Source organism: Hyla sarda, unplaced genomic scaffold (assembly GCF_029499605.1).
Source record: "Hyla sarda isolate aHylSar1 unplaced genomic scaffold, aHylSar1.hap1 scaffold_895, whole genome shotgun sequence".
Taxonomy (NCBI): Eukaryota; Metazoa; Chordata; class Amphibia; order Anura; family Hylidae; genus Hyla; species Hyla sarda.
Window position 1 is genome coordinate 107,501 of NW_026610924.1, and position 25,816 is coordinate 133,316.

The 25,816-nt window shown below is 43.1% G+C and overlaps 1 protein-coding gene across 2 annotated transcripts; it reads left to right on the plus strand.

Annotated features, from left to right (window-relative positions):
- Nucleotides 1-12,455: 12,455 nt before the first annotated feature.
- On the plus strand, nucleotides 12,456-16,164 carry LOC130348958 (uncharacterized). Of its 2 annotated transcripts, none has more exons than XM_056554781.1 (10): nucleotides 12,456-12,716; nucleotides 12,794-13,105; nucleotides 13,192-13,641; nucleotides 14,499-14,703; nucleotides 14,791-14,919; nucleotides 15,016-15,149; nucleotides 15,236-15,469; nucleotides 15,554-15,694; nucleotides 15,790-15,915; nucleotides 16,031-16,164. In XM_056554781.1, exons 1-10 carry the CDS (start codon nucleotides 12,466-12,468, stop codon nucleotides 16,074-16,076), a joined length of 2,028 nt encoding a protein of 675 aa, XP_056410756.1. In that variant the 5' UTR covers nucleotides 12,456-12,465; the 3' UTR covers nucleotides 16,077-16,164. The 2 variants fall into 2 exon arrangements, with proteins under 2 accessions (XP_056410756.1, XP_056410757.1); XM_056554782.1 differs by having other exon boundaries at nucleotides 16,034-16,121.
- The last annotated feature ends 9,652 nt before the right edge of the window (nucleotides 16,165-25,816 follow it).

Here is a 25,816-nt window from a genome sequence, read left to right on the forward strand (position 1 = left end):
CTCCCAATTGAAGTCCTGTCCAGTGGACCCCTTTTGAGATAACAAGACGAAATTTTCAGGGTTTGTAGAGGAGGTCCAGGGCTACAAAATGAGCCCTAAAGCTTGTTTGTGGGACCTTCTTTTGAGGAATGGGATTGGGTCAAAATTTGGAAAGCTGGGTATACATTTTCAGTGCAGATTTCCCAAAAATTACCCCCAATGGAAGTTCTGTCCAGCGGCCCCCAAGGGGGATAATAGGCCCACATTAATAGGGGTTTTAGAGGAGATCTACAGCTACAAGAGGAGCCCTAAAGCTTGTTTGTGGGACATTCCCTTGAGGTATGGGATTGGGTCAAAATTTGGAAGGCTGGGGTACACAATTTCAGTGCAGATTTCCCAAAAACGACCCCCCATGGAAGTCCTGTCCAGCAGCCCCCAAGGGGGATAATAGGACCACATTTATAGGGTTTGTAGAGGAGATCTAGGGCTACAAGAGGAGCCCTAAAGCTTGTTTGTGGGACATTCCCTTGAGGTATGGGATTGGGTCAAAATTTGGAAGGCTGGGGTACACAATTTCAGTGCAGATTTCCCAAAAATGACCCCCCATGGAAGTCCTGTCCAGCAGCCCCCAAGGGGGATAATAGGACCACATTTATAGGGTTTGTAGAGGAGATCTAGGGCTACAAGGGGAGCCCTAAAGCTTGTTTGTGGGACATTCCCTTGAGGAATGGGATTGGGTCAAAATTTGGAAAGCTGGGGTACACAATTTCAGTGCAGATTTCCCAAAAATGACCCCCCATGGAAGTCCTGTCCAGTGGCCCCCAAGGGGGATAATAGGACCACATTTATAGGGTTTGTAGAGGAGATCTAGGACTACAAGAGGAGCCCTAAAGCTTGTTTGTGGGACCTTGCCTTGAGGAATGGGATTGGGTCAAAATTTGGAAAGCTGGGGTGCACAATTTCAGTGCAGATTTCCAAAAAATGACCCCCCATGGAACTCCTGTCCAGTGGCCCCCAATGGGGATAATAGGACCACATTTATAGGGTTTGTAGAGGAGATTTAGGACTACAAGAGGAGCCCTAAAGCTTGTTTGTGGGACATTCCCTTGAGGTATGGGATTGGGTCAAAATTTGGAAGGCTGGGGTACACAATTTCAGTGCAGATTTCCCAAAAATGACCCCCCATGGAAGTCCTGTCCAGCAGCCCCCAAGGGGGATAATAGGACCACATTTATAGCGTTTGTAGAGGAGATCTGGGGCTACAAAAGGAGCCATAAAGCTTGTTTGTGGGACATTCCCTTGAGGTATGGGATTGGGTCAAAATTTGGAAAGCTGGGGTACACAATTTCAATGCAGATTTCCCAAAAATGACCCCCCATGGAAGTCCTGTCCAGCAGCCCCCAAGGGGGATAATAGGACCACATTTATAGGGTTTGTAGCGGAGATCTAGGGCTACAAGAGGAGCCCTAAAGCTTGTTTGTGGGACATTCCCTTGAGGAATGGGATTGGGTCAAAATTTGGAAAGCTGGGGTACACAATTTCAGTGCAGATTTCCCAAAAATGACCCCCCATGGAAGTCCTGTCCAGTGGCCCCCAAGGGGGATAATAGGACCACATTTATAGGGTTTGTAGAGGAGATCTAGGACTACAAGAGGAGCCCTAAAGCTTGTTTGTGGGACCTTGCCTTGAGGAATGGGATTGGGTCAAAATTTGGAAAGCTGGGGTGCACAATTTCAGTGCAGATTTCCAAAAAATGACCCCCCATGGAACTCCTGTCCAGTGGCCCCCAATGGGGATAATAGGACCACATTTATAGGGTTTGTAGAGGAGATTTAGGACTACAAGAGGAGCCCTAAAGCTTGTTTGTGGGACATTCCCTTGAGGTATGGGATTGGGTCAAAATTTGGAAGGCTGGGGTACACAATTTCAGTGCAGATTTCCCAAAAATGACCCCCCATGGAAGTCCTGTCCAGCAGCCCCCAAGGGGGATAATAGGACCACATTTATAGCGTTTGTAGAGGAGATCTGGGGCTACAAAAGGAGCCATAAAGCTTGTTTGTGGGACATTCCCTTGAGGTATGGGATTGGGTCAAAATTTGGAAAGCTGGGGTACACAATTTCAATGCAGATTTCCCAAAAATGACCCCCCATGGAAGTCTTGTCCAGAAGCCCCCAAGGGGGATAATAGGACCACATTTATAGGGTTTGTGGAGGAGATCTAGGGCTACAAAAGGAGCCCTAAAGCTTGTTTGTGGGACCTTGCCTTGAGGAATGGGATTGGGTAAACATTTGGAAAGCTGGGGTGCACAATTTCAGTGCAGATTTCCAAAAAATTACCCCCCATGGAAGTCCTGTCCAGCAGCCCCCAAGGGGGATAATAGGACCACATTTATAGGGTTTGTAGAGGAGATTTAGGACTACAAGAGGAGCCCTAAAGCTTGTTTGTGGGACATTCCCTTGAGGTATGGGATTGGGTCAAAAGTTGGAAGGCTGGGGTACACAATTTCAGTGCAGATTTCCCAAAAATGACCCCCCATGGAAGTCCTGTCCAGCAGCCCCCAAGGGGGATAATAGGACCACATTTATAGGGTTTGTAGAGGAGATCTAGGGCTACAAGAGGAGCCCTAAAGCTTGTTTGTGGGACATTCCCTTGAGGTATGGGATTGGGTCAAAATTTGGAAAGCTGGGGTACACAATTTCAATGCAGATTTCCCAAAAATGACCCCCCATGGAAGTCCTGTCCAGCAGCCCCCAAGGGGGATAATAGGACCACATTTATAGGGTTTGTAGAGGAGATCTAGGGCTACAAGAGGAGCCCTAAAGCTTGTTTGTGGGACATTCCCTTGAGGAATGGGATTGGGTCAAAATTTGGAAAGCTGGGGTACACAATTTCAGTGCAGATTTCCCAAAAATGACCCCCCATGGAAGTCCTGTCCAGTGGCCCCCAAGGGGGATAATAGGACCACATTTATAGGGTTTGTAGAGGAGATCTAGGACTACAAGGGAAGCCCTAAAGCTTGTTTGTGGGACCTTGCCTTGAGGAATGGGATTGGGTCAAAATTTGGAAAGCTGGGGTGCACAATTTCAGTGCAGATTTCCAAAAAATGACCCCCCATGGAACTCCTGTCCAGTGGCCCCCAATGGGGATAATAGGACCACATTTATAGGGTTTGTAGAGGAGATTTAGGACTACAAGAGGAGCCCTAAAGCTTGTTTGTGGGACATTCCCTTGAGGTATGGGATTGGGTCAAAATTTGGAAGGCTGGGGTACACAATTTCAGTGCAGATTTCCCAAAAATGACCCCCCATGGAAGTCCTGTCCAGCAGCCCCCAAGGGGGATAATAGGACCACATTTATAGCGTTTGTAGAGGAGATCTGGGGCTACAAAAGGAGCCATAAAGCTTGTTTGTGGGACATTCCCTTGAGGTATGGGATTGGGTCAAAATTTGGAAAGCTGGGGTACACAATTTCAGTGCAGATTTCCCAAAAATGACCCCCCATGGAAGTCCTGTCCAGTGGCCCCCAAGGGGGATAATAGGACCACATTTATAGGGTTTGTAGAGGAGATCTAGGACTACAAGAGGAGCCCTAAAGCTTGTTTGTGGGACCTTGCCTTGAGGAATGGGATTGGGTCAAAATTTGGAAAGCTGGGGTGCACAATTTCAGTGCAGATTTCCAAAAAATGACCCCCCATGGAACTCCTGTCCAGTGGCCCCCAATGGGGATAATAGGACCACATTTATAGGGTTTGTAGAGGAGATTTAGGACTACAAGAGGAGCCCTAAAGCTTGTTTGTGGGACATTCCCTTGAGGTATGGGATTGGGTCAAAATTTGGAAGGCTGGGGTACACAATTTCAGTGCAGATTTCCCAAAAATGACCCCCCATGGAAGTCCTGTCCAGCAGCCCCCAAGGGGGATAATAGGACCACATTTATAGCGTTTGTAGAGGAGATCTGGGGCTACAAAAGGAGCCATAAAGCTTGTTTGTGGGACATTCCCTTGAGGTATGGGATTGGGTCAAAATTTGGAAAGCTGGGGTACACAATTTCAATGCAGATTTCCCAAAAATGACCCCCCATGGAAGTCCTGTCCAGCAGCCCCCAAGGGGGATAATAGGACCACATTTATAGGGTTTGTAGAGGAGATCTAGGGCTACAAGAGGAGCCCTAAAGCTTGTTTGTGGGACCTTGCCTTGAGGAATGGGATTGGGTAAACATTTGGAAAGCTGGGGTGCACAATTTCAGTGCAGATTTCCCAAAAATTACCCCCCATGGAAGTCCTGTCCAGCAGCCCCCAAGGGGGATAATAGGACCACATTTATAGGCTTTGTAGAGGAGATCTAGGGCTACAAGAGGAGCCCTAAAGCTTGTTTGTGGGACATTCCCTTGAGGTATGGGATTGGGTCAAAATTTGGAAGGCTGGGGTACACAATTTCAGTGCAGATTTCCCAAAAATGACCCCCCATGGAAGTCCTGTCCAGCAGCCCCCAAGGGGGATAATAGGACCACATTTATAGGGTTTGTAGAGGAGATCAAGGGCTACAAAAGGAGTCCTAAAGCTTGTTTGTGGGACATTCCCTTGAGGAATGGGATTGGGTCAAAATTTGGAAAGCTGGGGTACACAATTTCAGTGCAGATTTCCCAAAAATGACCCCCCATGGAAGTCCTGTCCAGCAGCCCCCAAGGGGGATAATAGGACCACATTTATAGGGTTTGTAGAGGAGATCAAGGGCTACAAAAGGAGTCCTAAAGCTTGTTTGTGGGATCTTCCCTTGAGGAATGGGATTGGGTCAAAATTTGGAAAGCTGGGGTGCACAATTTCAGTGCAGATTTCCAAAAAATGACCCCCCATGGAACTCCTGTCCAGTGGCCCCCAATGGGGATAATAGGACCACATTTATAGGGTTTGTAGAGGAGATTTAGGACTACAAGAGGAGCCCTAAAGCTTGTTTGTGGGACATTCCCTTGAGGTATGGGATTGGGTCAAAATTTGGAAGGCTGGGGTACACAATTTCAGTGCAGATTTCCCAAAAATGACCCCCCATGGAAGTCCTGTCCAGCAGCCCCCAAGGGGGATAATAGGACCACATTTATAGCGTTTGTAGAGGAGATCTGGGGCTACAAAAGGAGCCATAAAGCTTGTTTGTGGGACATTCCCTTGAGGTATGGGATTGGGTCAAAATTTGGAAAGCTGGGGTACACAATTTCAATGCAGATTTCCCAAAAATGACCCCCCATGGAAGTCCTGTCCAGCAGCCCCCAAGGGGGATAATAGGACCACATTTATAGGGTTTGTAGAGGAGATCTAGGGCTACAAAAGGAGCCCTAAAGCTTGTTTGTGGGACCTTGCCTTGAGGAATGGGATTGGGTAAACATTTGGAAAGCTGGGGTGCACAATTTCAGTGCAGATTTCCCAAAAATTACCCCCCATGGAAGTCCTGTCCAGCAGCCCCCAAGGGGGATAATAGGACCACATTTATAGGCTTTGTAGAGGAGATCTAGGGCTACAAGAGGAGCCCTAAAGCTTGTTTGTGGGACATTCCCTTGAGGTATGGGATTGGGTCAAAATTTGGAAGGCTGGGGTACACAATTTCAGTGCAGATTTCCCAAAAATGACCCCCCATGGAAGTCCTGTCCAGCAGCCCCCAAGGGGGATAATAGGACCACATTTATAGGGTTTGTAGAGGAGATCTAGGGCTACAAGGGGAGCCCTAAAGCTTGTTTGTGGGACATTCCCTTGAGGTATGGGCTTGGGTCAAAATTTGGAAGGCTGGGGTACACAATTTCAGTGCAGATTTCCCAAAAATGACCCCCCATGGAAGTCCTGTCCAGCAGCACCCAAGGGGGATAATAGGACCACATTTATAGGGTTTGTAGAGGAGATCTAGGGCTACAAAAGGAGCCCTAAAGCTTGTTTGTGGGACATTCCCTTGAGGAATGGGATTGGGTCAAAATTTGGAAAGCTGGGGTACACATTTCCCAAAAATTACCCCCCATGGAACTACTGTCCAGTGGCCCCCAAGGGGGATAATAGGACCACATTTATAGGGTTTGTAGAGGAGATCTAGGGCTACAAGAGGAGCCCTAAAGCTTGTTTGTGGGACATTCCCTTAAGGAATGGGATTGGGTCAAAATTTGGAAAGCTGGGGTACACAATTTCAGTGCAGATTTCCCAAAAATTACCCCCCATGGAACTACTGTCCAGTGGCCCCCAAGGGGGATAATAGGACCACATTTATAGGGTTTGTAGAGGAGATCTAGGACTACAAGAGGAGCCCTAAAGCTTGTTTGTGGGACATTCCCTTGAGGTATGGGATTGGGTCAAAATTTGGAAAGCTGGGGTACACAATTTCAATGCAGATTTCCCAAAAATGACCCCCCATGGAAGTCCTGTCCAGCAGCCCCCAAGGGGGATAATAGGACCACATTTATAGGGTTTGTAGAGGAGATCTAGGGCTACAAAAGGAGCCCTAAAGCTTGTTTGTGGGACCTTGCCTTGAGGAATGGGATTGGGTAAACATTTGGAAAGCTGGGGTGCACAATTTCAGTGCAGATTTCCCAAAAATTACCCCCCATGGAAGTCCTGTCCAATAGCCCCCAAGGGGGATAATAGGACCACATTTATAGGCTTTGTAGAGGAGATCTAGGGCTACAAGAGGAGCCCTAAAGCTTGTTTGTGGGACATTCCCTTGAGGTATGGGATTGGGTCAAAATTTGGAAGGCTGGGGTACACAATTTCAGTGCAGATTTCCCAAAAATGACCCCCCATGGAAGTCCTGTCCAGCAGCCCCCAAGGGGGATAATAGGACCACATTTATAGGGTTTGTAGAGGAGATCTAGGGCTACAAAAGGAGCCCTAAAGCTTGTTTGTGGGACATTCCCTTGAGGAATGGGATTGGGTCAAAATTTGGAAAGCTGGGGTACACATTTCCCAAAAATTACCCCCCATGGAACTACTGTCCAGTGGCCCCCAAGGGGGATAATAGGACCACATTTATAGGGTTTGTAGAGGAGATCTAGGGCTACAAGAGGAGCCCTAAAGCTTGTTTGTGGGACATTCCCTTAAGGAATGGGATTGGGTCAAAATTTGGAAAGCTGGGGTACACAATTTCAGTGCAGATTTCCCAAAAATTACCCCCCATGGATCTACTGTCCAGTGGCCCCCAAGGGGGATAATAGGACCACATTTATAGGGTTTGTAGAGGAGATCTAGGGCTACAAGAGGAGCCCTAAAGCTTGTTTGTGGGACATTCCCTTAAGGAATGGGATTGGGTCAAAATTTGGAAAGCTGGGGTACACAATTTCAGTGCAGATTTCTCAAAAATGACCCCCCATGGAAGTCCTGTCCAGCAGCACCCAAGGGGGATAATAGGACCACATGTATAGGGTTTGTAGAGGAGATCTAGGGCTACAAGAGGAGCCCTAAAGCTTGTTTGTGGGACATTCCATTGAGGAATGGGATTGGGTCAAAATTTGGAAAGCTGGGGTACACATTTCCCAAAAATTACCCCCCATGGAACTACTGTCCAGTGGCCCCCAAGGGGGATAATAGGACCACATTTATTGGGTTTGTAGAGGAGATCTAGGGCTACAAGAGGAGCCCTAAAGCTTGTTTGTGGGACATTCCCTTGAGGAATGGGATTGGGTCAAAATTTGGAAAGCTGGGGTACACAATTTCAGTGCAGATTTCCCAAAAATGACCACCCATGGAAGTCCTGTCCAGCAGCCCCCAAGGGGGATAATAGGACCACATTTATAGGGTTTGTAGAGGAGATCTAGGGCTACAAAAGGAGCCCTAAAGCTTGTTTGTGGGACATTCCCTTGAGGAATGGGATTGGGTCAAAATTTGGAAAGCTGGGGTACACATTTCCCAAAAATTACCCCCCATGGAACTACTGTCCAGTGGCCCCCAAGGGGGATAATAGGACCACATTTATAGGGTTTGTAGAGGAGATCTAGGGCTACAAGAGGAGCCCTAAAGCTTGTTTGTGGGACATTCCCTTGAGGAATGGGATTGGGTCAAAATTTGGAAAGCTGGGGTACACAATTTCAGTGCAGATTTCCCAAAAATGACCACCCATGGAAGTCCTGTCCAGCAGCCCCCAAGGGGGATAATAGGACCACATTTATAGGGTTTGTAGAGGAGATCTAGGGCTACAAAAGGAGCCCTAAAGCTTGTTTGTGGGACATTCCCTTGAGGAATGGGATTGGGTCAAAATTTGGAAAGCTGGGGTACACATTTCCCAAAAATTACCCCCCATGGAACTACTGTCCAGTGGCCCCCAAGGGGTATAATAGGACCACATTTATAGGGTTTGTAGAGGAGATCTAGGGCTACAAGAGGAGCCCTAAAGCTTGTTTGTGGGACATTCCCTTGAGGAATGGGATTGGGTCAAAATTTGGAAAGCTGGGGTACACAATTTCAGTGCAGATTTCCCAAAAATGACCCCCCATGGAAGTCCTGTCCAGCAGCACCCAAGGGGGATAATAGGACCACATGTATAGGGTTTGTAGAGGAGATCTAGGGCTACAATAGGAGCCCTAAAGCTTGTTTGTGGGACATTCCCTTGAGGAATGGGATTGGGTCAAAATTTGGAAAGCTGGGGTACACAATTTCAGTGCAGATTTCCCAAAAATGACCCCCCATGGAAGTCCTGTTCAGCATCCCCCAAGGGGGATAATAGGACCTCATTTATAGGGTTTGTAGAGGAGATCTAGGGCTACAAGAGGAGCCCTAAAGCTTGTTTGTGGGACATTCCCTTGAGGTATGGGCTTGGGTCAAAATTTGGAAAGCTGGGGTACACAATTTCAGTGCAGATTTCCCAAAAATGACCCCCCATGGAAGTCCTGTCCATCAGCCCCCAAGGGGGATAATAGGACCACATTTATAGGGTTTGTAGAGGAGATCTAGGGCTAAAAGCGTAGCCCTAAAGCTTGTGTGTGGGACATTCCCTTGAGGAATGGGATTGGGTCAAAATTTGGAAAGCTGGGGTACACAATTTCAGTGCAGATTTCCCAAAAATGACCACCCATGGAAGTCCTGTCCAGCAGCCCCCAAGGGGGATAATAGGACCACATTTATAGGGTTTGTAGAGGAGATCTAGGGCTACAAAAGGAGCCCTAAAGCTTGTTTGTGGGACATTCCCTTGAGGAATGGGATTGGGTCAAAATTTGGAAAGCTGGGGTACACATTTCCCAAAAATTACCCCCCATGGAACTACTTTCCAGTGGCCCCCAAGGGGGATAATAGGACCACATTTATAGAGTTTGTAGAGGAGATCTAGGGCTACAAGAGGAGCCCTAAAGCTTGTTTGTGGGACATTCCCTTGAGGAATGGGATTGGGTCAAAATTTGGAAAGCTGGGGTACACAATTTCAGTGCAGATTTCCCAAAAATGACCCCCCATGGAAGTCCTGTCCAGCAGCACCCAAGGGGAATAATAGGACCACATTTATAGGGTTTGTAGAGGAGATCTAGGGCTACAAGAGGAGCCCTAAAGCTTGTTTGTGGGACATTCCCTTGAGGAATGGGATTGGGTCAAAATTTGGAAAGCTGGGGTACACAATTTCAGTGCAGATTTCCCAAAAATGACCCCCATGGAAGTCCTGTTCAGCATCCCCCAAGGGGATAATAGGACCTCAATTATAGGGTTTGTAGAGGAGATCTAGGGCTACAAGAGGAGCCTTAAAGCTTGTTTGTGGGACATTCCCTTGAGGTATGGGCTTGGGTCAAAATTTGGAAGGCTGGGGTATACAATTTCAGTGCAGATTTCCCAAAAATGACCCCCCATGGAAGTCCTGTCCAGCAGCCCCCAAGGGGGATAATAGGACCACATTTAAAGGGTTTGTAGAGGAGATCTAGGGCTACAAAAGGAGCCCTAAAGCTTGTTTGTGGGACATTCCCTTGAGGAATGGGATTGGGTCAAAATTTGGAAAGCTGGGGTACACAATTTCAGTGCAGATTTCCCAAAAATGACCCCCCATGGAAGTCCTGTTCAGCATCCCCCAAGGGGGATAATAGGACCTCATTTATAGGGTTTGTAGAGGAGATCTAGGGCTACAAGAGGAGCCCTAAAGCCTGTTTGTGGGACATCCCCTTGAGGAATGGGATTGGGTCAAAATTTGGAAGGCTGGGGTACACAATTTCAGTGCAGATTTCCCAAAAATGACCACCCATGGAAGTCCTGTCCAGCAGCCCCCAAGGGGGATAATAGGACCACATTTATAGGGTTTGTAGAGGAGATCAAGGGCTACAAAAGGAGTCATAAAGCTTGTTTGTGGGATCTTCCCTTGAGGAAAGGGATTGGGTCAAAATTTGGAAAGCTGGGGTACACAATTTCAGTGCAGATTTCCCAAAAATGACCCCCCATGGAAGTCCTGTCCAGCAGCCCCCAAGGGGGATAATAGGACCATATTTATAGGGTTTGTAGAGGAGATCTAGGGCTACAAGAGGAGCCTTGTTTGTGCGACCTTCCCTTGAGGAATGGGAGTGGGTCAAATTAGGGGTTATTTAGCTGGCTTAGGAGGCACCTTTCCAAGTAGAGATTTTCATAAAGTGACCCCCAATGGAAGTCCTGTCGAGCGGCCCCCTTTAGGCATAGGAATACCAAAATTTTCGGGGTTTGTAGAGAAGGTTTAGGGCTACAAAACAAGCCCTCAAGCTTGATTATAGGACCTTCCCCCGATAAATGGGAGTGGGTCAAATTATGGGTTATTTAGCTGGCTTAGGAGGCACCTTTCCTGGGTAGAGATTTCAATAATATGGCTCCCATGGAAGTCCTGTTAACATAAAGTGACCCCCCATGGAAGTACTGTCGAGCGGCCCCCTTTAGGCATAGGAATACCAAAATTTCAGGGTTTGTAGAGAAGGTCTAGGGCTACAAAACAAGCCCTCAAGCTTGATTATGCGACCTTCCCCCGATAAATGGGAGTGGGTCAAATTAGGGGTTATTTAGCTGGCTTAGGAGGCACCTTTCCTGGATAGAGATTTCCATAATGTGGCTCCCATGGAAGTCCTGTTAACATAAAGTGACCCCCCATGGAAGTACTGTCGAGCGGCCCCCTTTAGGCATAGGAATACCAAAATTTCAGGGTTTGTAGAGAAGGTCTAGGGCTACAAAACGAGCCCTCAAGCTTGTTTGTTGGACCTTCCCTCAATAAATGGGAGTGGGTCAAATTAGGTTTTTTTTAGCTGGCTTAGGAGGCACCTTTCCTGGGTAGAGATTTTCATAAAGTGACCCCCAATGGAAGTCCTGTCGAGCGGCCCCCTTTAGGCATAGGAATACCAAAATTTCAGGGATTGTAGAGAAGGTCTAGGGCTACAAAACAAGCCCTCAAGCTTGATTATGGGACCTTCCCCCGATAAATGGGAGTGGGTCAAATTAGGGGTTATTTAGCTGGCTTAGGAGGCACCTTTCCTGGATAGAGATTTCCATAATGTGGCTCCCATGGAAGTACTGTCGAGCGGCCCCCTTTAGGCATAGGAATACCAAAATTTCAGGGTTTGTAGAGAAGGTCTAGGGCTACAAAACGAGCTCTCAAGCTTGTTTGTTGGACCTTCCCTCGATAAATGGGAGTGGCTCAAATTAGGGGTTATTTAGCTGGCTTAGGAGGCACCTTTCCTGGGAAGAGATTTTCATAAAGTGACCCCCAATGGAAGTCCTGTCGAGCGGCCCCCTTTAGGCATAGGAATACCAAATTTTCTGGGTTTGTAAAGGAGGTCTAGGGCTATAATATTATAGGTTGCAATACTAAATGTACATCCTATTTAGTTTGTAGCTATGGCAATTTCCAGAACAATAGAATACCTTAGCTGCTAGACATAATTTAATTAGGGACACTGGAGCCAATGTGGACACCTTGGAGCCACAAGCTACATGAAATGTTTGCACTCCTATTGGTCATGTTAGTCTATCTTTGTGTATAAAGGGCAGTTCTGAGATCAGTTTAGGTCAGACTGGTGTTGGAAATTCACTGACACTCTGATCTTCAATTTTGTGCTTTTTGGAACTCCGAACCATTTTGTGCTTTTTGCGATTACTTCATTTGAGGATTTTGATATCCTTTCCATTTGTCTTTTGGCTACTACTGCAAATTTTATTGTTTTGGCTGCAAAAGGAAAATCTTTAGGATATCATGGAGTCTGTACCCAAAATGTAAGTACATGTATTTGTTATAAGTATGTGTTTTAAAACGTAGACTAAAGTTGTATATACAATATGTGTTATTGTATCTTCATTTAGCTATGTTTTTACAATCTTCATTGCAGTGGTGGTACATGGAATGTAGGCTTAGTATTGCAACCTATATTTATATATATATAAATACAGATTGCATTGCTTGTAAACACAGTAATATATGCTTATTTTATATAGTAATATTATATGCATCTTATTTTATATATAATTATATATAGTTAGACTAAAGTTGTATAAATAAATGAATAATCTAAAAAATTTGTCTTAAAACAGCCATAACAGAACTCCGATGACATGCCCTGTCTGCTGTATGCCCAACAAGAGTCTCTCTACACATCTGAAAAGAAAGTGTATGAAGCTAGACACTGAGGAGGCCAGGAAAGCTGCATTAGAATCGGCCAAAAAAATTCTGGTCAACATAGCATCGAAGGGCACTACCATTTTTTATGATAAGATCATGTCTCTGGAATCTCTGGAAAATGTTGTACCCTTTCTAGAGGACAGGGGCTTTATTATAGCAGGCAAACCAACTTCAAACAGGTATGTGCTACCTCTGTATGTATATAATCTCATGTGTGAGTCCATCCCAGTACCTAAATTCACATTTTATATTATAGGAATATCAGACACGAGAGAACATCTACCTCTCTGTCGGCTGCCACCTCCATATTGCAAGTAGCAGCCTCTCAAGTACAGCCATTTCCCATGGAAGACGATGAGGACACATTGCAACCTCAAGAGGATTTGGAGGTCCCACATGGCAATGTGGAGCCTGAAGAAAACATTGAAGATGTTTCAGCCGAGACCGAGGACCAATATATAGAAGAGAGAGCCAGCATTTCAGAAGAAGACCATGAGGAAGAGCAAAGAAGAAGAGAAGATGGAGAAGTTGAGGACACTGATGACATCCTGGATAGTCAGACACAGAGGTCAGTGTTCTATGACAGTCTATGTCTTCTCAGTATTGGTAAAATGTATTTATTCTAACTAGTTGCATTTTCCTTCTAAATTTTAGAATCCTACAGACAAAATGGACAGTGGATACAAGAAAGAAGATGATGGCTGAGGGGTTGTACCAACGTCATTCATTAGACAACCCAATGCTGAAGGGCTTTGCCTCCTATCTGAAGGACACTTTGAAGGTCAATAACTATAAACAGGAGGTTGAAGATGTTGCAAGATTCCTTTTTTACATGAACCCAAAGACTGTAAACCTGCAGTTCGTAAAGGATGTGGAAAAGGCCAACTCCTTCTTTACCAAGCTAAGGGATTTGAATCTAGCAAACCAGACCATCTTCAACTACCTGAAACATGTCCGGAGGTTCATGACCTATCAGCTTAGATCCACCAACCTCTTTACAAAACATCCAACTTTGTATAAGTCCTGCGATTTCTTTCACAAAGTTACCGAAGACATACAAAAGAGGTTGTCAAAAGGGATTTCTAGAGAGGTTGTCAGCAAACGGTGAGCTAGTCTCTCTATTAATATAAGTTACTCTCTGTAAATGTTTCTCTAGGTTACTTTTTAGCATTTGCATCAAAACATTTCTTGAATATAAAGATATAACACACTCCATAGCTTTGGCATCAGACAATCCCTGGTATCTAAAACTAAGAAGCATATCATAATACTGTACAAAAGAAAATGCATTCAATATGACTTTATATAAAAATATAGGTTGCAATACTAAGTGTACATTTCATGCAGTTTCGGGGGCAGGCACATTCCATAGCTTTGGTATCAGACAATTTCCATAGCAATAGAATACCTTAGCTGCAAAACTTAATTTAATTAGTCACACTGGGGCCGACCTTGTGCCAAGGTTACAAAGGTAACAGTGCTAAGCATCCAAACTTGTAAGGTGTCAAAGGTAGCCTATTGTTATGGTAATTGTCTAATGTGGAATGTGCCTACCCCGAAACTGCATGGGATGTACACTTAGTATTGCAACCTATATTTTGATATATAAAGTAATATTAAATGCATCTTATTTTGTACAGTATTATGATATGCTTCTTAGTTTAATGTACCTGCGATTGACAATGTCATTGAATATACCCCTGCAATGCTGCTTGCTTGTAGATATAGCAAAATTCTCTCTCTCTCTCTCTCTCTCTCTCTCTCTCTCTCTCTCTCTCTCTCTCTCTCTCTCTCTCTCTCTCTCTCTCTCTCTCTCTCTCTCTCTCTCTTTCTCTTTCTCTTTCTCTCTCTCTCTCTTCTCTCTCTCTCTCTCTCTCTCTCTCTCTCTCTCTCTCTCTCTCTCTCTATATATATATATATATATATATATATATGTAATATCCTATATATCTTATTTTCAGGTACCAGGCATTGACAACCACTTCGAAGACACCCCAGGAATGTCGCAGGCTTCTAGATGTGGCAAAACCATCATTCATACAGTGTTTAAAGGATGTACAAGGTGGAAACACTGATCGAACAGCATATCTAGAAATAATTTATTATTTGGAGGCCCTGCTTGTATTGAAGCATCTGCAAAGACCAGGGGTAGTGGAAAATATGACTGTGAGTAACTTTTTCATCCTCTTTTTTTCATATTTATTGTTGGTTTGCTTTTCTGTCCATTAAACTTTTCCAACTCTTGGCTCCTAGGTTTCAGAGTGGAAAGAACGTATCTCCCACTCATATAATGGGGAGAAACTTTCTATAATTGGTGTTAAGCTACATAAGACAGCTTCACAGCAAGTGGCTACTTTTGTGCTAAACAAGGAGGAAGAAATGGTAAGCTTTATCTAAGTTTATGGGTTGACATAATGTGGAGAAAATGAATTTCAATAATTTCTAATATATTTTTTATATATATTTTTTTTCCCACAGTGGTTTAAAGTCTACTTTGAAAAAGTGAGACCAAATTTGGTACACAGAAACGCTCCAAAGGAAAACTTCTTCATATCGACTTCTGGAAAAGAAATATATAATGTTTCAAATGACCTCTTGCGGTACCACAAGAAGTAAGATTAAAAAGAGTCACTTATCATTTCAAAGTGCAAATATAGTGCCATATTTTATGTGTTTACCATCTTCTTTTTAATTCTAGGTTCAAACTTCCGGAAATCTCTAGCCAGCTTGTCAGAAGAGTTTGTGAGACATGGACCGTTCCAAATTATTCTGATTCAGAAAAGAATATGTTTGCCAAATATCTGGCGCATACAAACCTCACGGCTGAAAGAAACTATCGGGAAAAAACCCTTACAGATATTTGCCATGGCTACCAGCTAGTAGTACAAGCAGGGCAAGTTATGGAAAATGAGCCACAAGCCAGCACCTCAAGGTACTTGATTGTGGGAGTCAAAGCAATTATAGCTCTGCAATATTGATTGCTAAGTCATTTATGTCTTTTTTATTTCCTATAAAGAAATCTGGAATCGAGTCTCCTTCATCCTGGCTTGCCCCATGATCATCTTCTGGATCCAAAGGATGACGACAGCCAACAAGACGAGGACAAAACTTCCCAGGACACACTAAGTGACCAGGATGATACTGGCTGGACTTCAAGGTAAATAGACTGTCAAAATAATATCATTGTGTTTTGCTAATGAGTGGATGCTTTCTATGATTGCATATTAATGTTCATATATGTTTTATGTGCAGAGCAAAAGCTCCCTCAGTGCCAGCTATGTCAACGAGGTCACAGAGGCAGAGGCAGGCAGCACCAGCAAGCTCGATGTCAAGAAGATCAAGGAAGCAGAGGCAGACACCATCAGCAAGCTCTAGCAGGTAGCTATACCAGACATTGATTGATTTTATTTGGTGGATAATCACAAATCTTCCAGTGAATGTCCTGATATCAGGTTATAACGTTGGACTTTCTTCTTTCTTTTTTATTCCTCAGAAGGACTGAAGATTGCCGGAGAAGTACTAGGCTTCGAAGAAAATGAGTCCAGCCATGATGAGATCAAGACAACACTGACAGAGGCCAAAATAAAGTTGGTTAATGATGTTGCAGTGAATGTTCTGATATCAGGTTATAACGTTGGACTTTCTTCTTTCTTTTTTATTCCTCAGAAGGACTGAAGATTGCCGGAGAAGAAGTAGGCTTCGAAGAAATGAGTCCAGCCATGGAAGTGCATGAAGCATAGCAGCGATGATGAGATCAAGACAACACTGACAGAGGCCAAATAAAGTTGGTCAATGATGTATCAAGGTGCTTGCTATGAGGATCGCTGAGCTGTTATGAGACAGAAATTCACGGAAAAACATGTTTGGCTTTATGGAACATGTTAAAGCTTTAATAGACTCCCAGGAGTGGCCAGGACTTGTTGCAGTGGAGGATAAAAAAACATGTGGTCACTCCCTTAAAACCAGTCGGGTTTTTCAGAAAGGAGAGATTGTATGTGACTATCACGGAGTCTTAATGGACGGCAAGGAGGCTGAGGAGCTGCAAAAAACATTGACTGATGAGAAATGCTATAGCTTCTTCTTCCAGGACAAAGGGAAGAAGATGTGCATAAATGCGACAAATATACCTTGCCTGTGCCACCAAGACATGTTGTCGACTTTTGGGAGGCTGATTAATCATTCATGCAAAAGAGCAAATCTAAAACCTGTGGTGAAACATATTAAGGACGGAAAACAGCCAGTTATTCTCTTTGAGGCCAAGAGAAACCTGCCACCTGGCACAGAACTGTTATTTGACTATGGTGTCCGTAAAAACTCATTTGGTGAAGGAAAAGATCTAAGTTGGCTTGAAACTTGACCTCATGCTACTTTATTTATTGTATGTTTGAATTTATTGTTATAATAAATAATGCTATGATTTGTCAAAGTGTAATATTAAGATAATTGGGGAGATTTACCAATCAGCCTTAAACCCTACATGTCCTTTTTCTCACAGCAAACAATCACAGCTCAACTTCTATATTTTAACAAAGCTCTGGTAATGTGAAAGTTGAGCTGTGATTGGTTGCTGTGAGAAAAAACAGACAAGAAGGGTTTCAGGCTGATTGATAAATCAGTATATTCTTGTTAAAATGTTTTTTTCACCATTCTGTTAATTATTCTTAAATTATTGAACTGTTGTTAGATTCGATTCACTCATCTTTAATTATGATGTTTTTTTTTTTACCTTTGCATTATTAATAAAGTTATTTTACTTATTCCAAAATATAAAGACTCTATGTGAATTGATTAAAGTGCATTTATTAAACTAAAAAACCCATTATCACAGTCACTCGGTATAAAAAAAAAGTCTGTCTGTGAGCAGTGCCATTCAGGGCATTATACATGAGATAGAATGGTGCAATGAATCAATAAGGCTTCCAAAGATCTTTATTTTACAGGTAACCGAGAATTGGGTAATGGGGACCGCTGACGGTCACCATTACCCAATTCTCGGTATAAAAAAAGTCCACCTGTAATAGAAGCAATGCCATTCAGGGCATTATACATGAGAGAGAATGGTGCAATGAATCAATAAGGCTTAAAAAGATCTTTATTTTACAGGTAACCGAGAATTGGGTAATGGGGACCGCTGACGGTCACCACTACCCAATTCTCGGTATAAAAAAAGTCCACCTGTAATAGAAGCAGTGCCATTAAGGGGATTTGCATGAGAGTGAATGTGAAAATCAATAAGGCTTTTAAAGACCTAAGTTATTTTACAGGTAACCGAGAATTGGGTAATGGGGACCGCTGACGGTCACCATTACCCAATTCTCGGTATAAAAAAAGTCCACCTGTAATAGAAGCAGTGCTATTCAGGGGATTGTACATGAGAGTGAATTCGAAAATCAATAAGGCTTTCAAAGATCTATGTTATTTTACAGGTAACCGAGAATTGGGTAATGGTGACTAGAGATGAGCGAACTTACAGTAAATTCAATTCGTCACGAACTTCTCGGCTCGGCAGTTGATGACTTATCCTGCGTAAATTATTTCAGCCTTCGGGTGCTCCGGTGGGCTGGAAAAGGTGGATACATTCCTAGGAAAAAGTCTCCTAGGACTGTATCCACCTTTTCCAGCCCACGGGAGCACCTGAAAGCTGAACTCATTTATGCAAGATAAGTCATCAACTGCTGAGCCGAGAAGTTCGTGACGAATCGAATTTACTGTAAGTTCGCTCATCTCTAATGGTGACCACTGACGTATGTTTTTTTTACCTTTGCATTAATTAATAAAGTTATTTTACTTATTCCAAAATATAAAGACTCTATGTGAATTGATGAAAGTGCAGGGAAATTAAAGTGCATTTATTAAACAAAAAAAACCATTTTCACAGTCACTCGGTATAAAAAAAAAAGTCTGTCTGTGAGCAGTGCCATTCAGGGCATTATACATGAGAGAGAATGGTGCAATGAATCAATAAGGCTTCCAAAGATCTTAATTTTACAGGTAACCGAGAATTGGGTAATGGGGACCGCTGACGGTCACCATTACCCAATTCTCGGTATAAAAAAAGTCCACCTGTAATAGAAGCAGTGCCATTCAGAGGATTGTACATGAGAGTGAATGTGAAAATCAATAAGCCTTTCAAAGACCTCTGTTATTTTACAGGTAACCGAGAATTGGGTAATGGGGACCGCTGACGGTCACCATTACCCAATTCTCGGTATAAAAAAAGTCCACCTGTAATAGAAGCAATGAGATTCAGGGGATTGTACATGAGAGTGAATGTGAAAATCAATAAGCCTTTCAAAGACCTCTGTTATTTTACAGGTAACCGAGAATTGGGTAATGGGGACCGCTGACGGTCACCATTACCCAATTCTCGGTATAAAAAAAGTCCACCTGTAATAGAAGCAATGAGATTCAGGGGATTGTACATGAGAGTGAATGTGAAAATCAATAAGCCTTTCAAAGACCTCTGTTATTTTACAGGTAACCGAGAATTGGGTAATGAGGACCGCTGACGGTCACCATTACCCAATTCTCGGTATAAAAAAAGTCCACCTGTAATAGAAGCAATGAGATTCAGGGGATTGTACATGAGAGTGAATGTGAAAATCAATAAGCCTTTCAAAGACCTCTGTTATTTTACAGGTAACCGAGAATTGGGTAATGGGGACCGCTGACGGTCACCATTACCCAATTCTCGGTATAAAAAAAGTCCACCTGTAATAGAAGCAATGAGATTCAGGGGATTGTACATGAGAGTGAATGTGAAAATCAATAAGCCTTTCAAAGACCTCTGTTATTTTACAGGTAACCGAGAATTGGGTAATGGGGACCGCTGACGGTCACCATTACCCAATTCTCGGTATAAAAAAAGTCCACCTGTAATAGAAGCAATGAGATTCAGGGGATTGTACATGAGAGTGAATGTGAAAATCAATAAGCCTTTCAAAGACCTCTGTTATTTTACAGGTAACCGAGAATTGGGTAATGGGGACCGCTGACGGTCACCATTACCCAATTCTCGGTATAAAAAAAGTCCACCTGTAATAGAAGCAATGAGATTCAGGGGATTGTACATGAGAGTGAATGTGAAAATCAATAAGCCTTTCAAAGACCTCTGTTATTTTACAGGTAACCGAGAATTGGGTAATGAGGACCGCTGACGGTCACCATTACCCAATTCTCGGTATAAAAAAAGTCCACCTGTAATAGAAGCAATGAGATTCAGGGGATTGTACATGAGAGTGAATGTGAAAATCAATAAGCCTTTCAAAGACCTCTGTTATTTTACAGGTAACCGAGAATTGGGTAATGGGGACCGCTGACGGTCACCATTACCCAATTCTCGGTATAAAAAAAGTCCACCTGTAATAGAAGCAATGAGATTCAGGGGATTGTACATGAGAGTGAATGTGAAAATCAATAAGCCTTTCAAAGACCTCTGTTATTTTACAGGTAACCGAGAATTGGGTAATGGGGACCGCTGACGGTCACCATTACCCAATTCTCGGTATAAAAAAAGTCCACCTGTAATAGAAGCAGTGCCATTCAGAGGATTGTACATGAGAGTGAATGTGAAAATCAATAAGCCTTTCAAAGACCTCTGTTATTTTACAGGTAACCGAGAATTGGGTAATGGGGACCGCTGACGGTCACCATTACCCAATTCTCGGTATAAAAAAAGTCCACCTGTAATAGAAGCAATGAGATTCAGGGGATTGTACATGAGAGTGAATGTGAAAATCAATAAGCCTTTCAAAGACCTCTGTTATTTTACAGGTAACCGAGAATTGGGTAATGGGGACCGCTGACGGTCACCATTACCCAATTCTCGGTATAAAAAAAGTCCACCTGTAATAGAAGCAATGAGATTCAGGGGATTGTACATGAGAGTGAATGTGAAAATCAATAAGCCTTTCAAAGACCTCTGTTATTTTACAGGTAACCGAGAATTGGGTAATGAGGACCGCTGACGGTCACCATTACCCAATTCTCGGTATAAAAAAAGTCCACCTGTAATAGAAGCAATGAGATTCAGGGGATTGTACATGAGAGTGAATGTGAAAATCAATAAGCCTTTCAAAGACCTCTGTTATTTTACAGGTAACCGAGAATTGGGTAATGGGGACCGCTGACGGTCACCATTACCCAATTCTCGGTATAAAAAAAGTCCACCTGTAATAGAAGCAATGCCATTCAGGGCATTATACATGAGAGAGAATGGTGCAATGAATCAATAAGGCTTCCAAAGATCTTTATTTTACAGGTAACCGAGAATTGGGTAATGGGGACCGCTGACGGTCACCATTACCCAATTCTCGGTATAAAAAAAGTCCACCTGTAATAGAAGCAATGCCATTCAGGGGATTGTACATGAGAGTGAATTCGAAAATCAATAAGGCTTCCAAAGATCTTTATTTTACAGGTAACCGAGAATTGGGTAATGGGGACCGCTGACGGTCACCATTACCCAATTCTCGGTATAAAAAAAGTCCACCTGTAATAGAAGCAGTGCCATTCAGAGGATTGTACATGAGAGTGAATGTGAAAATCAATAAGCCTTTCAAAGACCTCTGTTATTTTACAGGTAACCGAGAATTGGGTAATGGGGACCGCTGACGGTCACCATTACCCAATTCTCGGTATAAAAAAAGTCCACCTGTAATAGAAGCAATGAGATTCAGGGGATTGTACATGAGAGTGAATGTGAAAATCAATAAGCCTTTCAAAGACCTCTGTTATTTTACAGGTAACCGAGAATTGGGTAATGGGGACCGCTGACGGTCACCATTACCCAATTCTCGGTATAAAAAAAGTCCACCTGTAATAGAAGCAATGAGATTCAGGGGATTGTACATGAGAGTGAATGTGAAAATCAATAAGCCTTTCAAAGACCTCTGTTATTTTACAGGTAACCGAGAATTGGGTAATGGGGACCGCTGACGGTCACCATTACCCAATTCTCGGTATAAAAAAAGTCCACCTGTAATAGAAGCAATGCCATTCAGGGCATTATACATGAGAGAGAATGGTGCAATGAATCAATAAGGCTTCCAAAGATCTTTATTTAACAGGTAACCGAGAATTGGGTAATGGGGACCGCTGACGGTCACCATTACCCAATTCTCGGTATAAAAAAAGTCCACCTGTAATAGAAGCAATGCCATTCAGGGGATTGTACATGAGAGTGATTTCGAAAATCAATAAGGCTTCCAAAGATCTTTATTTTACAGGTAACCGAGAATTGGGTAATGGGGACCGCTGACGGTCACCATTACCCAATTCTCGGTATAAAAAAAGTCCACCTGTAATAGAAGCAGTGCCATTCAGAGGATTGTACATGAGAGTGAATGTGAAAATCAATAAGCCTTTCAAAGACCTCTGTTATTTTACAGGTAACCGAGAATTGGGTAATGGGGACCGCTGACGGTCACCATTACCCAATTCTCGGTATAAAAAAAGTCCACCTGTAATAGAAGCAATGAGATTCAGGGGATTGTACATGAGAGTGAATGTGAAAATCAATAAGCCTTTCAAAGACCTCTGTTATTTTACAGGTAACCGAGAATTGGGTAATGGGGACCGCTGACGGTCACCATTACCCAATTCTCGGTATAAAAAAAGTCCACCTGTAATAGAAGCAATGAGATTCAGGGGATTGTACATGAGAGTGAATGTGAAAATCAATAAGCCTTTCAAAGACCTCTGTTATTTTACAGGTAACCGAGAATTGGGTAATGGGGACCGCTGACGGTCACCATTACCCAATTCTCGGTATAAAAAAAGTCCACCTGTAATAGAAGCAATGCCATTCAGGGCATTATACATGAGAGAGAATGGTGCAATGAATCAATAAGGCTTCCAAAGATCTTTATTTAACAGGTAACCGAGAATTGGGTAATGGGGACCGCTGACGGTCACCATTACCCAATTCTCGGTATAAAAAAAGTCCACCTGTAATAGAAGCAATGCCATTCAGGGGATTGTACATGAGAGTGAATTCGAAAATCAATAAGGCTTCCAAAGATCTTTATTTTACAGGTAACCGAGAATTGGGTAATGGGGACCGCTGACGGTCACCATTACCCAATTCTCGGTATAAAAAAAGTCCACCTGTAATAGAAGCAGTGCCATTCAGAGGATTGTACATGAGAGTGAATGTGAAAATCAATAAGCCTTTCAAAGACCTCTGTTATTTTACAGGTAACCGAGAATTGGGTAATGGGGACCGCTGACGGTCACCATTACCCAATTCTCGGTATAAAAAAAGTCCACCTGTAATAGAAGCAGTGCCATTCAGAGGATTGTACATGAGAGTGAATGTGAAAATCAATAAGCCTTTCAAAGACCTCTGTTATTTTACAGGTAACCGAGAATTGGGTAATGGGGACCGCTGACGGTCACCATTACCCAATTCTCGGTGTGAAAATCAATAAGCCTTTCAAAGACCTCTGTTATTTTACAGGTAACCGAGAATTGGGTAATGGGGACCGCTGACGGTCACCATTACCCAATTCTCGGTATAAAAAAAAGTCCACCTGTAATAGAAGCAATGAGATTCAGGGGATTGTACATGAGAGTGAATGTGAAAATCAATAAGCCTTTCAAAGACCTCTGTTATTTTACAGGTAACCGAGAATTGGGTAATGGGGACCGCTGACGGTCACCATTACCCAATTCTCGGTATAAAAAAAGTCCACCTGTAATAGAAGCAATGAGATTCAGGGGATTGTACATGAGAGTGAATGTGAAAATCAATAAGCCTTTCAAAGACCTCTGTTATTTTACAGGTAACCGAGAATTGGGTAATGGGGACCGCTGACGGTCAACATTACCCAATTCTCGGTATAAAAAAAAGTCCACCTGTAATAGAAGCAATGAGATTCAGGGGATTGTACATGAGAGTGAATGTGAAAATCAATAAGCCTTTCAAAGACCTCTGTTATTTTACAGGTAACCGAGAATTGGGTAATGGGGACCGCTGACGGTCACCATTACCCAATTCTCGGTATAAAAAAAGTCCACCTGTAATAGAAGCAATGAGATTCAGGGGATTGTACATGAGAGTGAATGTGAAAATCAATAAGCCTTTCAAAGACCTCTGTTATTTTACAGGTAACCGAGAATTGGGTAATGGGGACCGCTGACGGTCACCATTACCCAATTCTCGGTATAAAAAAAGTCCACCTGTAATAGAAGCAATGAGATTCAGGGGATTGTACATGAGAGTGAATGTGAAAATCAATAAGCCTTTCAAAGACCTCTGTTATTTTACAGGTAACCGAGAATTGGGTAATGGGGACCGCTGACGGTCACCATTACCCAATTCTCGGTATAAAAAAAGTCCACCTGTAATAGAAGCAATGCCATTCAGGGCATTATACATGAGAGAGAATGGTGCAATGAATCAATAAGGCTTCCAAAGATCTTTATTTAACAGGTAACCGAGAATTGGGTAATGGGGACCGCTGACGGTCACCATTACCCAATTCTCGGTATAAAAAAAGTCCACCTGTAATAGAAGCAATGCCATTCAGGGGATTGTACATGAGAGTGAATTCGAAAATCAATAAGGCTTCCAAAGATCTTTATTTTACAGGTAACCGAGAATTGGGTAATGGGGACCGCTGACGGTCACCATTACCCAATTCTCGGTATAAAAAAAGTCCACCTGTAATAGAAGCAGTGCCATTCAGAGGATTGTACATGAGAGTGAATGTGAAAATCAATAAGCCTTTCAAAGACCTCTGTTATTTTACAGGTAACCGAGAATTGGGTAATGGGGACCGCTGACGGTCACCATTACCCAATTCTCGGTATAAAAAAAGTCCACCTGTAATAGAAGCAGTGCCATTCAGAGGATTGTACATGAGAGTGAATGTGAAAATCAATAAGCCTTTCAAAGACCTCTGTTATTTTACAGGTAACCGAGAATTGGGTAATGGGGACCGCTGACGGTCACCATTACCCAATTCTCGGTATAAAAAAAGTCCACCTGTAATAGAAGCAATGAGATTCAGGGGATTGTACATGAGAGTGAATGTGAAAATCAATAAGCCTTTCAAAGACCTCTGTTATTTTACAGGTAACCGAGAATTGGGTAATGGGGACCGCTGACGGTCACCATTACCCAATTCTCGGTATAAAAAAAGTCCACCTGTAATAGAAGCAATGAGATTCAGGGGATTGTACATGAGAGTGAATGTGAAAATCAATAAGCCTTTCAAAGACCTCTGTTATTTTACAGGTAACCGAGAATTGGGTAATGGGGACCGCTGACGGTCACCATTACCCAATTCTCGGTATAAAAAAAGTCCACCTGTAATAGAAGCAATGCCATTCAGGGCATTATACATGAGAGAGAATGGTGCAATGAATCAATAAGGCTTCCAAAGATCTTTATTTAACAGGTAACCGAGAATTGGGTAATGGGGACCGCTGACGGTCACCATTACCCAATTCTCGGTATAAAAAAAGTCCACCTGTAATAGAAGCAATGCCATTCAGGGGATTGTACATGAGAGTGAATTCGAAAATCAATAAGGCTTCCAAAGATCTTTATTTTACAGGTAACCGAGAATTGGGTAATGGGGACCGCTGACGGTCACCATTACCCAATTCTCGGTATAAAAAAAGTCCACCTGTAATAGAAGCAGTGCCATTCAGAGGATTGTACATGAGAGTGAATGTGAAAATCAATAAGCCTTTCAAAGACCTCTGTTATTTTACAGGTAACCGAGAATTGGGTAATGGGGACCGCTGACGGTCACCATTACCCAATTCTCGGTATAAAAAAAGTCCACCTGTAATAGAAGCAGTGCCATTCAGAGGATTGTACATGAGAGTGAATGTGAAAATCAATAAGCCTTTCAAAGACCTCTGTTATTTTACAGGTAACCGAGAATTGGGTAATGGGGACCGCTGACGGTCACCATTACCCAATTCTCGGTATAAAAAAAGTCCACCTGTAATAGAAGCAGTGCCATTCAGAGGATTGTACATGAGAGTGAATGTGAAAATCAATAAGCCTTTCAAAGACCTCTGTTATTTTACAGGTAACCGAGAATTGGGTAATGGGGACCGCTGACGGTCACCATTACCCAATTCTCGGTATAAAAAAAGTCCACCTGTAATAGAAACAATGAGATTCAGGGGATTGTACATGAGAGTGAATGTGAAAATCAATAAGCCTTTCATAGACCTCTGTTATTTTACAGGTAACCGAGAATTGGGTAATGGGGACCGCTGACGGTCACCATTACCCAATTCTCGGTATAAAAAAAGT